This window comes from Perissodus microlepis, chromosome 3 (assembly GCF_051167445.1).
Source record: "Perissodus microlepis isolate ML-2025 ecotype Zambia chromosome 3, ASM5116744v1, whole genome shotgun sequence".
In the NCBI taxonomy this organism is placed as follows: Eukaryota; Metazoa; Chordata; class Actinopteri; order Cichliformes; family Cichlidae; genus Perissodus; species Perissodus microlepis.
This window is the reverse complement of record NC_140463.1, coordinates 43,203,605-43,219,690: the sequence shown is the minus strand read 5'-3', so window position 1 is coordinate 43,219,690 and position 16,086 is coordinate 43,203,605. Positions and strand designations below refer to the sequence as shown.

At 38.4% G+C, this 16,086-nt stretch overlaps 1 protein-coding gene across 1 annotated transcript; it reads right to left on the bottom strand.

Annotated features, from left to right (window-relative positions):
• Positions 1 to 216: 216 nt before the first annotated feature.
• LOC146391615 (uncharacterized) lies at positions 217 to 9,293 on the bottom strand. Its single transcript, XM_084924561.1, has 6 exons — positions 9,084 to 9,293; positions 8,612 to 8,956; positions 8,488 to 8,529; positions 2,521 to 2,631; positions 2,362 to 2,435; positions 217 to 1,965 (listed from the first exon to the last, which is right to left on the bottom strand). Exons 1-6 carry the CDS (start codon positions 9,127 to 9,129, stop codon positions 1,846 to 1,848), a joined length of 738 nt encoding a protein of 245 aa, XP_084780687.1. The 5' UTR covers positions 9,130 to 9,293; the 3' UTR covers positions 217 to 1,845.
• Between the last annotated feature and the right edge of the window lie 6,793 nt (positions 9,294 to 16,086).

Below are 16,086 nucleotides of genomic sequence, written 5' to 3'. Positions count from 1 at the left end.
TGTTATGCTGTTGTACATGACAATAAAACATTATAGCAACTTTACACCTCTGATGAAAAAAAATGTCTTGACAACACATTCACTGTCTCTAAAGCAGAGTGCTTGCACTTCTTATTTTAACTGCATATGAACATTCACACTGACAATTGCAGGAAGTGAAAACACTTTATTTATATAACACATTTAAATAAAACAGGCCTGCTGTATAACGGACAACTGAAATCATTTAAGCCATTGACAAACATTAAAAACATTAAAATACAAATATGAAAAATAAAAGCATTTTAGCAATTAAGAAAAAATGAGTGAGATTTGGACATTGGCGTAACAATGCAAATCAGCCATGGGAATGTTAATTTCTTTAGAGTAATCTACAGGGTGGGCCATTTATATGGATACACCGTAATAACATGGGAATGGTTGGTGATATTAAAGTCCTGTTTGTGGCACATTAGTATATGTGAGGGCGCAAACTCCTCAAGATGGGTGGTGACCATGGTGGCCATTTAGAAGTCGGCCATCTTGGATACAACTTTTTTCAATAGGAAGAGGGCCATGTGACACATCAAACTTATTGGTAATGTCACAAGAAAAACAATGGTGTGCTTGGTTTCAACATAACTTTATTCTTTCATGAGTTATTTGCAAGTTTCTGACCACTCATAACATGTGTTCAATGTGTTGCCCATTGTGTTGGATTGTCAATGCAACCCTCTTCTCCCACTCTTCACAAACTGATAGCAACAAGGGAAGCAAAACTAATCCCACTGAGAATGGAAAACGAGACTGAAAATAAAACAGGAAACATAATGAGATGTAGAAATGACAACATGAGCTTGACAATAGGATGTGGAACACGCAGACATGAAATACATAACAGACTGGGAACACAAGGAGAGGAACATGGGATCAGATAAGAGGGACAAGGGACGGACATAACTAAAAGTATAGCGGAAAAGAGAGAATTAGACAGGAAATGGGAAAATGACACAAGCGAGGGAGCATGGAAGATAATATTAGCTAAAACCCAAGACACACTAAATAATAACACGAGAACTTAATATTCTAGTACATCATAAGTACTCAAAAATACAAAATAAACTCACATTGCCCAGCGCCCTGATAAGTGCGCTTAATCAGCATGAAGTCATGCTCTGCCTCTTGTTTTCCCTGGGTTTGTTTTGTGAGTTTTGCTTGTTGAATGTTTCTGTTGTCTGCCCCTTTTCACTTTGCCTGTTACAAAGACTGTCTTCCCGTATGACTGTATGAAGGAAGCTGCCATATACTGGCCTTTAACAGACTGGATTAGCCACTTTTTAAAAAAACTTATGGCTCCAAATTATTCATTGAGAGAGCTATAGCTCTGTTCAAATCACACAAAAACAACAAGAGTCAGAAGACATGAGGGAGGCTGAAATTCATGTTGATTAAATTGCCAACAGATATTAGCTCTGTAGTGTTATTTATTAAAACAAACAAAACATGTTTTACTAAAATCCATATATCTATCAAAAGTTACATTTTTATGGTTGTTTCTTCAGTTGTTTTTCCTCTGATTTTCATCTGAAAGGAACCTATTATTAACCTATTTTTATTAAATGCGTGGTAAACAGAAACAATGGAACCTGATGACTGTCCTACTTAGAGTGAGAGTCAAATGGTCTGAAGGGGGAGGAAGAGAGGGCTGAGTGAAATTACTCAGTGAAATTACTGTAGAGACCTTGTTTCAGTTGTGTGTGACAAATCAAGTTTGCCTTTGTCTTTTTCTTTTCAGGAGAGAGCTGACATATTAGGACAAAATAATAACCATAACAAAAACACCATTGTACACACAGAGAACGCACTTTATCTGCCAACATAATAAACAACGTGAGTTTCCACTTTCCTCTCTATTGCAGGCCTTCTGCTTCTTGTTTTGGCAAGAAGCCACAATGCTGCAGAGTTCAGGTGAAGAGAGCCCTCATCCTGCAAATGAACAGTTTAGAGTCACATACAAAAACAAAAGCAAAAAAAGAGACTGTCATTGCACCCATCTTATTCATGACAGTCTGGTGCACATCTGAGTGATACTGCTGAACAAGTACAAAATTGCTTTCCTTGAGTGTCATCTACTTAAATCAGAGATATCAGAGAAAAATCTGATGAAGCTCTAAAAAGAGTAGAAGAAATCTAACATCAAAAGGCAGAATGAGTGCTACAAATAGGATAAGACAGCTTTGCTGGCAATACATGGTTAATGTTGCATAATCATACTTTTTATATATATATATATATATATATATATATATATATATATATATGTATATTTTTTTTAAATTACTCCTTTTTTCTAATAGAAAGGCTATCACAGTTATAAATTACCTGTAACACAGCTTTTGAGTAACAAAAAATGTTCTCCATCTTGTTTCTTTCAAGATGCAGCTCGTTCTTTGAGGCTAAAACACAAAGTAAAAAGTTAGAAGTTTGTACATGATTGTTACAGATATATGAGGATGTTTAATAAATCACTTGTTTCTGTACCTGCATGAAGCTGCCTGACTTTAATAGCCAAAGCAGCAGAAATCATCATGAAGAAAACAGCCATGCTGATAAACATCACAGTGACAGCTTTTGTATTTCCATTACACTCTTCTGCAGTAAAGATTGAAAAGGTATTTAAATGGTGTTAGAAAGTTACACTAGCACGCCAAACTGTTTAAGTGGATGTTTATCAATTGCAAATACAAGACCAATCAGACCAGGAGTGACATATTTAGCCGCATGTTCTCCTTAAATTGCTGGCTGTCTAAGTGGTGTCCAAAGTGGTGTTTCCTGAAAACCCTCTCCTGTCTGATCATTTCCTGATAACATTTACATTTACAATAATGGATTACACAGCAGTGGAGAGTAGACTTTATCAAAGTAGATGTCTTTCTGAAAGCAAAGACATCTTAACTCAGTTTAAAAATATAATCCACCCACTGTTATCATCCTCAATGCCCTGTACCAACACAGAGCAGAGCAGCTACTCCAAACGAGGTCGATTATCTTGTTAATAATGTCACCTCCCTACTACGTACAACTCTGGATACTGTAGCTCCTGTGAAAACTAAGGCCTCAAATCAGAAGTACCTGACTCCGTGGTATAATTCTCAAACACGTAGCCTAAAGCAGATGACTCGTAAGCTGGAGAGGAAATGGTGTGTCACAAATTTAGAGGATCATCATTTAGCCTGGAGAAATAGTTTGTTGCTTTATAAGAAAGCCCTCCGCAAAGCCAGAACATCCTACTATTCGTCACTGATTGAAGAAAATAAGAACAACCCCAGGTTTCTCTTCAGCACTGTAGCCAGGCTGACAAAAAGTCAGAGCTCTGTTGAGCCAACCATCCCTTTAATGTTAACTAGTAATGACTTCATGAACTTCTTCACAAATAAAATTTTAATCATTAGAGAAAAAATTACCCATAATCATCTCACAGATTTAATATTATCTACAGCTACTCTTAGTACCATTGATGTTAAGTTAGACTCTTTTTCTCCAATTGATCTTTCTGAGTTAACTTCAATAATTACTTCCTCCAAACCGTCTTTTAGACCGCATTCCTACAAAACTGCTCAAAGAAGAAGAAGAAAGAAGAACCTTCCTTTCATATCAAAAATCCTTGAAAGAGTAGTTGTCAAACAGCTAACTGATCATCTGCAGAGGAATGGTTTATTTGAAGAGTTTCAGTCAGGTTTCAGAGCTCATCACAGCACAGAAACAGCTTTAGTGAAGGTTACAAATGATCTTCTTATGGCCTCTGACAGTGGACTCATCTCTGTGCTTGTCCTGCTAGACCTCAGTGCAGCGTTCGATACTGTTGACCATAATATCCTATTACAGCGATTAGAACATGCTGTAGGTATTACAGGTACTGTGCTGCAGTGGCTTGTATCATATCTATCTAATAGACTCCAATTTGTGCATGTAAATGGAGAGTCCTCTTCACACACTGAGGTTAATTATGGAGTTCCACAGGGTTCGGTGCTAGGACCAATTCTGCTTACATTATACATGCTTCCCCTAGGCATTATCATTAGAAAACATAGCAAATATTTTCACTGCTATGCAGATGGCACCCAACTCTATCTATCCGTGAAGCCAGATAACATGTTCTTTAATTCAGATAAAACTGAGGTTATTTTACTCGGCCCTGAAAATCTTAGAAATATGGTATCCAATCAGATTCTTACACTGGATGGCATTACCTTGGCCTCCAGTAACACTGTGAGGAAACTTGGAGTGATTTTTGACCAGGACATGTCCTTCAACGCACATATTAAACAAATATGTAGGAATGCCTTCTCCATTTGTACAACATCTCTAAAATTAGAAATATCCTGTCTCAGAGTGATGCGGAAAAACTAGTTCTGCATTTGTTATTTCTAGGCTGGACAACTGTAATTCATTATTATCAGGATGTTCTAAAAACTTGCTGAAAAGCCTTCAATCCAAAATGCTGCAGCAAGAGTACTGACAGGGACTACAAAGAGAGAGCAGATTTCTCCTGTATTAGCTTCCCTTCATTGCTCGCTGGTAAATCCAGAATTGAATTCAAAATCCTGCTCCTCACATAATAACATACTCATAAATATCTTAATGACCTTATGTACCACCAGTGTTGGGGAGTAACGGAATACATGTACCGCCGTTACGTATTTAAAATACAAAATATGAGTAACTGTATTCCGTTACAGTTACCGTTTAAAAAGGTGGTATTCAGAATACAGTTACTTTGTTGAAATAAATGGATTACACTGCGGTACTTTCCTGTTTCATTTTGTCGCGGGTCAGGACTGTTTGGGTTTTGTTTGACAGCTACGTTCTGTTGTTCCAGGCGGCAGCGTTAGGTTGCCATGGTTACAGGGCGACGCTCTCTCTCTCTCTGCGACTGTGTGTTTCCTGGGTGAGAGAGCGCCTTTTCGTTGTTGTTGTTGTGCTAAGCTAACAGGCAGAATGCTACAAGCATAGCTCTAAAGAATGTAGCATCATGGGCAGTGTAGTCCGTGTTGCAGGGAGAATGGACTGCCAAACACGTTATGGGTCTGTGAGCGCGAGGATGGAGAAAAAGGGGAGTGGAAAGGTATGAGTTGTCATCGAGCAAAAACGGGAGCTGGAAGCATGTAAATATAATAATAACCACTGTAGCCAAGAAGAGAGCCTGACGAGCCCAGCTGTAAGTAAGCTATTAAGACTCGACTGTACACTGTGTTCGTGTTTTCCTCCGAAAACAATAAGTTCCGTTGCAGCAGCCTTTCAACGCCTCTCTCTGTCTCTCGCAAGAAAAGTTGACCCACACAACAAAGTAAAGCTATTTTTCGGCTACGAGCCGACAGGGACCCCGCCGTATTAGTCAGAGGTCCCTTTACTACAGTTCGGAGTCGCGGACCTTCAGTAATAGTAATAAATCACACAGCAATAGTACATTCACGTTGTTGTAAAAAGCATGATAATATATTAAGTATTCCAAAGTATTCAGAATACGTTACTGTCATTGAGTAACGTAACGGAATACGTTACAGAATACATTTTGGGGCATGTATTCTGTAATCTGTAATGGAATACATTTTAAAAGTAACCTTCCCAACACTGTGTACCACATCACCCTAATAGAGCATTCTTTCCTTTTTGCTAAAGTGTATAGTTAGGGCTGGACCAGGTGGCCCTGAATCCTCCCTTAGTTATGCTGCAATAGGCATAGGCTGCTGGGGAATTCCCATGATGCATTGAGGTTTTCCTTTTCAGTCAACTTTCTCACTCACTATGCGTCAATCCGGTCTTTAAGTCCGATGACATTAGCCGTGCCTGGGCTCAAACTCTGCTTCAGGTCCCTAACTGTGGCATCACTGAGAGTTAAAAACTGTCTAAATCCTTTCATCTGTAATAAAATGATCACCGTTGCTGCTCTAAGTTTAACATCCAGGCATCCACGAAAACGGAGTTTAAGAAATTTAGCAGAGTTAGAAGTTAGCAGGAAGTTAGCTTGCTACTTTGCATCTACGTGATTGCTAGCGACACAGCTATGTTAGCATAATATAAACAGTGAAGCTGGATGATGAACGCTAACTTTTTTCCACTCAATAAAAGTTAAGGTGAGGATTCCCAAAGGTTCGGGACAAATGCAATCGCATGTCAGGATGCTGTAAACGGACTGAACTTCAATTGGAAGAACAACTGAGATAATCCATGAACAATACGAGCTTAGTTATCAATACACTGCTGCATGGGCTGAGCTGTAGTTATATTGTAAGGTTTTAAAAAATGAGCTTTAAAATGATTAGCGATAATAAAAAACGAGAGGGGCCGCCAGTGATCACTGACTGCTTTCAGGGGCTTGTTGAGATTAAATAGAACAACAAATAAAGCATTAAAACATGCAAAGAACACAAAAGCCTTATTAAACGTGGAGTCGTTTGGGCCCGGAAGCAGGATTCATCACGTCATCACTTAAAGACCGGATAGACCTCTCTGCATTGAATCATGCTTGTTATTAATCTCTATCTCTCTTCCACAGCATGTCCTCTGTACTGTCTTCCTTCTCTCATCCCCAACCGGTCGCAGCAGATGGCCCCGCCCCTCCCTGAGCCTGGTTCTGCAGGAGGTTTCTTCCTGTTAAAAGGGAGTTTTTCCTTCCCACTGTTGCCAAAGTGCTTGCTCATAGGGCGTCATTTGATTGTTGGGATTTTCTCTGTATGTTTTATTATAGGGTCTGCCTTACAATATAAAGCGCCTTGAGGTGACTGTTGTTGTGATTTGGCTATATAAATAAAATTGATTTGAAAAATTTAATTGAATTGAATAGTTACGATTATGTATTTCAGTTGCACATAAAAGTTTCATACATTTGGATTTGATAGTTAAAAAAAGATACACTTGGTCAATCAAAAATTAATAATGAAGTAACCTAAATTGATGTTAAATATTTTTACACAGCAAATGTATTTAAAACAAAATATGTGGGTTTATTTGCTTGATTATTGCTGTTTTAAAACATAGAAAACAGATGCTTAGTTTATCTTTAAATGGCAAATATACAACACATTGAGTTACACTGTTACACTCTTTATGTTAAAATCATATAATCCAAATTTGATAGTCTAATATAAGATTTTAGATACGCTGACCTGTACAATAACTGTTGATAATAAAATATAACTTAATAAGTAACAAAACTTAAATAGTGCTGAACTAAATCTAGTGAACTACTGTTTAATGTATCGGTCTCCTTGAAATAATATTGACATGGGATTAAAGAAAATCACTACACAGGCAATAACAGATATAAGATCTTGACTAACCGAGCCTGATTATAAGAGTAACTTAATTAGCTTTAAGCTACACTGAGAAAGACCATCAGATCCATAATAATATTTACTTATATGGAAAGAAGATTATAAATAAATACACTGAAAGACATGGAATTACATCACCCCAGTTCTGTGTGCTTAAAACTTATTTTAAGCGTACTCGCTCTTAACAGATCTTTTGCCCAGGACTCTGGAATGACCTGTCTGACATACAGCTCACAGAGTCCATCCATCCATTCGCTTCCGCTTATCCTTTTTAGGGTCGCGGGGGGCGCTGGAGCCTATCCCAGCTGTCATAGGGCAAGAGGCAGGGTACACCCTGGACAGGTCGCCAGTCTGTCGCAGGGCCAAGAAAGACCCCGGCCTGATGGGGGAATAGAACTCAGGACCTTCTTGCTGTGCGGCAACAGTGCTAACCACCGTGCCACTGTGCTGCCCAGCTCACAGAGTCATCAGTGCATTTTCTAAATACTTGTCATTACATGACATATCTGTTATACTATTTTTATTCTCTGTTATAGAGGCTAAGACCACAGTTGAAGCCACGGTGGTGTTCATTGGTGGGGTTGACGCAATGCCACTGTTATGAATGAAACTTGTAACCAAGTCCAATAACTCCAGCCATACTTATCTTGTCCATTTAACATCTGTATGGTATTCCATCAGTTGCATTTGTTTTTGAACTCAGTTCTCTTTATCCAAAAACATTTATCACAACAGAACGACAGTCACAAACTGGTTCTTCTTCCGACCAATAACACCTGGCGCCAATTACGTATGTCTACCTTAAATATGGTCCCATAAACACACCATACACACCTAGCAGCGCATATAAGGTAACAACACAAAAGTGGCTTCTACATCAGTTTTCTTGTTTCAGTTGTCTTGTTCAATATTCATTAAATATTTTATGTTTTATTTTCAAAGGTGATATATAAATACATTTTTACTAGATCCTTTTTTTAACTCATCCATGTATGTGCTACTGTGAATGTGTTTCTAATTTTTACTTCTTTGAAATTTGAGGCAATAAAGTGCAAAGGCATATTAATCCACTTGTATTACTTTAGGAATGAAAATTATGCTACAAAACAGGTCACAGTTTACTAGAGTAAAGTGACAAAAGAAAAACATTTTAGAGAGATAAAATTAACCATACCTTGACTACTGAGTTTCACTTCATCATTGGGTTCACCATTTCCTGTAGGCATGGTATAACTTTATACATAACAATTTGATGATAAATCATGTGCAAGAAATAAGCCTTTACCCCACAAGCTTACCTTGAATTCTTAACTCTACTGCATCAGAAATAACTGTGTGTTTATTTGTGTAAAATCCACAGAAATACAGCCCAACATCAGATAAATTCACTTGCTTGATTTGAAGAAAGACAAAGGTGATGTTGGAACTCATAATAAATTTTCCATTTTGAAATCCGTCGCAGAACGATGCTGAGCCATGAGATCCAAACATAGAAGAGACACAAGTGGGCTTAGTTTGGTTGACCACTTTAAACCAGTCTGCCTGTGTTTGATGGTTGGAGGTGTTGGTGCACTGCAGTGTCACTTCTTCACCGGGCTGGACCTCCACAGTCTGAAACCCTGAACCTGAGACAGAGATCCAGCCTGAAACAAACACCACAGACAAATTAGTATTAAATTAACTGTAATAATTTTCACAGGGTTCCAAAAATATTTAAATTCTGGTAGGATCCATATCTTGGACTGAGAATCATTAGATGCCAGTACTTACAGTGAATACAGAAAAACAACGCTGTTATAACGGTGAAGCTCCCCATTGTATGCTTAATCCAGTTGCTACTCGGACATTTAGTAAACCACACAGCTATTACAAAGGCTTTTAGAGGGCGAGGTGTTTCTAGTTTTTCATCCTGTCAGTGACCTGTTAACACATTGCAGTACCTTGGCTTAAAAATCATCAAGCCACTTCCTCTTGGTGGTGACGTGCTATTGGATCACAGCGTTGTCACATCACTTCCTTTGCTAGTGGTGTTTTTTCTAATCTGTATAGCGCATTTAGTTACAAACCTTTACATAACAATTTAGTAACGATGTTTATTTACTCCTTGGCCTCCTTTATTAATAATGATACCTGCAATAAATTTAGCCTGGTTGTACCTTTGGAGATCACACTCAGTTAACTGAAGACCCAGATCTGCACCCTTGACAACCCTGTAACCAGCCAGGCCCCTGTGATTGGTGCAGATGAAGGAAGCTAAACCATTGTTAGGTATTCTCCACCAGATTATGTGTGGGCCTGGACCTTCTCTCTGTATGTTGCTGAATTGTTGTTGATTATCATCTGCGCCATGGATATGTTATCTGCAAACTTATATATGAAATTTGTGCTATGAATGGGATTGTAGTCATGTGTGAAAACTGAATATAAGAGTCGACTGAGACCACAGCCCTGAAGGGTGCCAGTGTTAAGGATGGTATGACTGAAGAAGAGAAACTGAAGGAAAATAGCATTATTTCATTCATTTTTTGCTAAAAAAAGAAGAGGGTTTTGTTGCTCTGTACAAATTATTATAAAGAATCCCTAAAGCTAAGAAGCCCATAAAGCCAGGAAAGCTTAATGTTGAATAAAATAACATTTAGTGAAGAAAGTAAGAACTCCAGGTTTCATTTCAGCACTGTGTGAAGACTCAGAGTCAGAGATCTGTTGAACCAAGTATTAATTTACCATGAAGCTTAAAAGCCAAATACTACTAGCCCTCAAGGTAGCTGTAAATAAATCATTACCTAACGCATCACTTGATCTAGCTTTTATTCTTCCTGTCCTGCCACTCCTGCATCCGCATCAGTCATATTTCTGTAAAAGAAAGGATGGACAAAATGCTGGAAACGAGACCAAGAGTGTCCAGTTCTCTTTGGTCCACCTAGCTTACGTCTTCATCTACTGCTGCCGACAGAGTACGGGCAAAAACAGAAGCTGCACGTGTCGAGCTCTCCTTTGTAGCTGAGCAATAACATACGGACAAGGTCACAGTGAACTTTCTTAAAACTGCATATATATATATATATATATATATATATATATATATATATATATATATATATATATATATATATATATATATATATATATAGATAGATAGATAGATAGATAGATAGATAGATAGATATGTGTGTGTGTGTGTATTATTTAAATGTAATTTGTTTGTAATACTAAGGTTCCACGCCACTGTTGTAGTAGGGCATTAATGATGTTGCATGTGTGGGGGCTCCCAGCCGGAGTCGTATGGACTTCACGCAGGTAAGGCACATTTCCTCCTCTCCCTGTACTAAATTATAAGTTTAAATTTGGTGTATTTTGTTTTATTAAGCATTAGTTCTGAGGGCTAAATATCCCCAAAGTGCTTTTGATTTCTTTGAACGACGAAAATAGTAACCAACAGCCTTTTATCCATTATACCACCCATTTATGTGTTTTAGTTTAAATATTAAAAGTGATTATCAGTAGTTTATTTTTGAGTATCCTTTGCTTCATATTTGTCTCAGTCTTAACCCACTATTACATTTGATTTTGATGTTGCTGTTGAGAGAAACCACACCATTGTTTGATATTTGTATGTTTTATATATACTGTGGCCCACACTGGGATGAAGAGAGGCCTGCTGCTGTGTGTGTCCACTGATTTTACTGCTGCATTTTGTCTTTTGTAAAATAAAGCCATATTTTGCAACCGGGCCCTGTTTGTCATCACAAGGCAGTCTACCATTTGAAATCTGCTACACAAGCAGAAAGATAACATCCTGAAACAGGATGAACAGCTTAAAAGGAAAGCAGATCTGGATGCGAATCTACACATACTCAAATCACAGAAAGCAGCTGCAGCTGCATTAGCTGAGGCTCAAGCTTGGGAAAATTCTGATCAAGAAAGTGAGCATCCAAAACAGCCCCAGCTGGACAACATGCAGCAACCCAACCCAGTTTCCCCCCAAAGAGGGACAAATAGAGGATCATCAGGGGGTCCTTTGTCCCTCTTTGCGGGGAAACTCCCACTGAGTTTAAATCTGGGACTCTCCACCAGTTGACCCTTTAGAACTGAAGAAGCTTCTCGGATGAGAGGTGAAACATCTTCAAGCAACTTAAACAAGTCCAAACGCTTTTCTTTCCAAGCTTCACAGAAATACAAGGTTAAATTAATCTTTTCAGTCATGACATGCAATTTACACAGTGTGAGTAAAAACACATTTACCTTGATGTTTCCTGGTTGGGGATCTGGAGTTAAATTGAAAATATAAAAGTGTGTTTAGTTTATTTTTAGCAACCATAGAAATTGTCTTTTAAAAGCAACTTTACCTGTTTGAGGTGTTTTGATTTTTAAAACCAGAATGATGACCAGTATAATGAGTAAACCAGTCAGACTACCTGGGATGATGTTCATTGGGTGTATCATTCTATCAGACTCTGCTAAAAAAATTACACTGAAACATTTCAGGCTGTGTACTTCAGGTATAATACTGACAATAGTGAAATAACTATGATCCCAATAAAAATCACATTTTTTAGAGACAGGAAAATAATCTTACTTTCAGTCTTAAATTCTTCATCATTCATTTCACCACCTGTAAAGAAACATGGGTCTTATAATACTTTGTGACTTCCAATTCTTATTTAAAGTCTCATCATGTTGTTGTGCTACAAAGGAAAGCTTACCTTCAAATCTTAACTCTACTGCATTGGAAATAATAATATGCACATCTATGTAAAATCCACAGAAATACAGCCCAGCATCAGATAAACCCACTTGTGTGATTTTAAGAAAGACAGAAGTGACATTCGAACTCATATTGAATTTTCCATTTTGAAATCCGTTACAGAAAGAAGCTTGGCCATGAGACCCAAACATAGAGGAGATGCAGCTCGTTTTAGTCATGTTAATCACTCTGAACCACTCTGTATGTGTTTGACTTGTGGAAATGTTGGAGCACTGCAGTGTGACGTCTTCACCAGGCTGGACCGTCACAGTGTGAACCTCAGAGCCCAAGACAAAGATCCATCCTGAATCAAACAACAAAGACAAAATGAGATTCAACTCGAAATGTACAGTACAACAGACCCAATAACAGGGTGACAACTTTTTATTCAATTTAATTACATCACTGCTTTCTAACAATCACATTTAAATTTTGTTGGGCTCCTCGTTCCATTACTTATTTTAAGGTGAGAGTAGTGAGGTGCCAGTACTTACTGAGGCTGCAGAAAATCAAAGCTGTTATCAAGACGAAGCTCCTCATTGTGTGTTTAATCCTTCACTGCTCGGACAGTTAGTGAACCACACAGCTTTTATAAAGGGGTTTAGAGGGGCGGGGTGATTTTTTTTTTCCATCTTGTCAATGACCTGCCAAAGCAATGCAATGCATTTGTAGATATTTTAGCTTTATTCACTATGAGATAACTGAAAAATTTTCACTTATGATTTCTGAGCTTTGAGACTCACAGACTTATAATTCCATGTTACATCCATTTCAGAACATATTAAACAGAGTCAAACAATGAGTCACTTATCAATGAACTTCCTCAAAAACTCTTGGACTTTCGAGCAAATATTCTATTTTAGTCCCTAAAAGTCTGGTGTGATACATAAAAGAAAGGAAAGGGGGGGTTTACAGAGGTCTGCCCCTTTTTTGGCAGTTATCCAAGGGTACCATTTAGATTTGATCATAGAGATGAGATAAGGAAGTAACTTTATATCCTAAAGTTGTAAAATTGTTTAAAGGCTTACTGTTTTCTTGTTGATTCTTGTGCTCATTCTTGACATGACACCATCTAACATTTTTAGATTTCTGTATGAAATTCAGCTTCTTTTTCAGACCTTTTTAAACTCCTTTTCTGCTTACATGTAAAGCTGGTGTGGAAACTTGAGTTATAGTTACATTTACTTGTTTATGTAACAACAAACAGCAAAAGATACGTTTTTGATCTTTCTATTTAATGGTTATAAATGTTATATATAGGAAGGTCTTTATTCTGAATTACTGGTTGAAAGTGGCACAATGCTCTTTATAAACTTAATTATTTTATGTACGCTTTCATGGTCTATAAATGTTTAACTGAGATGAAAATCAAAGCGTGAGTTTAAAGATGTGTGTGGTCAGACCCATGATTACTAAAAATTGACTGCATGTACATGTCACCATTGTGTTGTCACCAATGGTGACCACTAGTTTCTGGACTCAGTAAAAGATTGTGGTCACAGTCATGTTGTTTTAATTCTAGCTGGATGTTACTGTATTTAAAAGAGAGGCTGGAGTTCTAAGTTCATCAGCTAATATTCTGAAGCTCGGTAAGCATGCTGCATGTAGACATGTAAATATGCTGACTGACAATTAAAAGAACACCAACTTCGAGTTAAAGCCCTAAAATAATTAAAATAATTGAGTTACTAACAACAACAAAAAATTACTCACAGCTCTTACAAAGGGCAATAACCAGCCTACACCTACTCCTACTGGCATTTCCAAGCCCAGACTAGTAGGATTGAGTCAGAATGCTTTACCAAATCACATTTGCAGCTCATCAAGAATGAAATTTCAGTATTAGATATTTGGGTCTAAGTTAACAACAATAACCACCTCTAGTGCTGTTGGCCAACAGGCTGCAAGTGGAAACTGTGCTACAGTTGCCCAAAGACAAAAGAAGAAGAAAGGGGGGTGTCCTGCTAGGAGGCAGTGGGAGAGAAGAAAAGGCAGGAGTGTGGAGGTGAGAGTAAGAAGTTTAACGCCTGACCCCTGTTTCAAACCAGGGGGTCAATGTTGACATTGTAGATGACTATAAATACCTCGGAGTATACATTGACAATAAACCGGACTGGGCTCTAAACACATCTCAGCACTTAACAGGAAAGGCCAGGGCCGACTCTATTTCCTGAGGCGGCTGAGGTCCTTCAACATCTGCCAGACAATGCTCAGGATTACGAGCTGGACTCTCTTAGGGTGGTGATGGAGAGGCGAATGTTATCCAGGATAAAGACAATGTTGGATAATTCCTTCCACCCACTCCATGACGTGCTGGCTAGCCACAGGAGCACGTTCAGTGAGAGGCTAAGATTACCAAAAAGCACCACTGAACGGAACGACACAGGAAATCATTCCTGCCTGTGGCCATCTCCCTGTACAACTCCTCCATCTAACACACTGTACACTGCAATAGCTACACCTTTTTTGCACATGCTCTTCTTTCTTATTCAGATATTTATTGGTAAATGACTTATATATATTCATATATTGTATATATTGTGCTATTTCTTATTTCTTGTATTGCTTTTTTTTATTACTGTTTGTACTGGAGCATCGTAACCAGCATAATTTCCCCTAGGGATCAATAAAGTATTCTGATTTAAATGTAGGGCCTGTGACCGGTAAAAGGAGAGATTCAGCTCATGTAATGGTGAGAAGGAAGAGAAACGGGCTGAGAAGAACTTGTCTACTCTCTTGGAGTACTCAAAGCGCTTAATACACCACACCACTTCCCTCTATGATTTTTAAGTGCTTGTTAACTAACATTCACACTTAGAGCAACTTATGGTTACGCTCTTGCCCAAGGATATTTGGCATGAAGACTAGGGGGAGCCAGGGATTGAACTACCAACCTACCAATCAGTAGATGATCTGCTCTGCCTCCTGAGCTACAGCCACCCATCAGTAAGCCTGTGTGCATGAGACCAGGTGTGAAGTAAGGCCAGGAACACTGGAGGTGGGTTCAATCTGTTCTACAGCATAGATATAAAGAGAAATGGAGTAATGGTAATGTTTAAGGAAGAATATGCGACTAGTGTTGTGGAGAGTATCAGACAGGATCATGAGATTGAAAAGGGTTGATGTTGAATATTGTCAGTGTGTCCCACTATTAAAGCCCTATGCTTTAATCACATGCAAACTGGAAACTGCTGCTTTTGTATATATGTTGGCTTGGGCAAGGCATTATCAGGATTGGAGCTGATGTTGCTGCACCATCTCCTGACTGGTAGACAAAAATATTGTGCAGTTAGGGTCACAACATGTGTTCGGAGAACCTGGGTTGTTATTTCAGTTGTGTTTCTGTCACCTCAAGCTAGTCTGGCACTAATAATGTACTGTGACAAAGAGTACTGCTGCTCCATCACGTTTTATGTTATGAAGCTGTTTTTAATCTCTAAAACTCTATCAGTGAATCCATTTGAAAACAGTGAAACCAGCTCGTGGTTAAAGTCACACCTTTGTTCATTCCTCTGTTGCAGGCAAAAAAAGGAGAACGAAAGCAACGCATTTCTGTGAAAACAGCAAAGCATTTGTTGCGTGTGGTTTTAAAGGCTAGTGTCTGTGTGGTTTTCAGTTCATCTGATACACAGTGCTGTCACCGCAGTGGAAAATAACAGGGGGGGATGCATGAGATTTGTTGCACCCCAGAATGTGCACAAGAACGTGGTCAAGCAAGAAAGCTGCCCATATACACACTGACTGTGTCAACTTTGCTGTGAACCATTACTGACTGTACAGGCGTTGTGAGTTCAGCTGTGCTCAGACCACACTGTGAAGTCTCTTCCTGTCAAGTGATCAGTATCTCGCTCATGCCTCCCTCCCCCTGAAGACGACCTGACTCTCCCTATGAGTAACTTTATATGCCCATATTTTATTTGACATGAAGACAAATTAAGGCTGAAAAACAAACATAAAAATGTTTAGTCAAAGGTTATAAAGACTAAACCACTAAACACGTTCTACCATCATGAACACAGAGAATCAGCT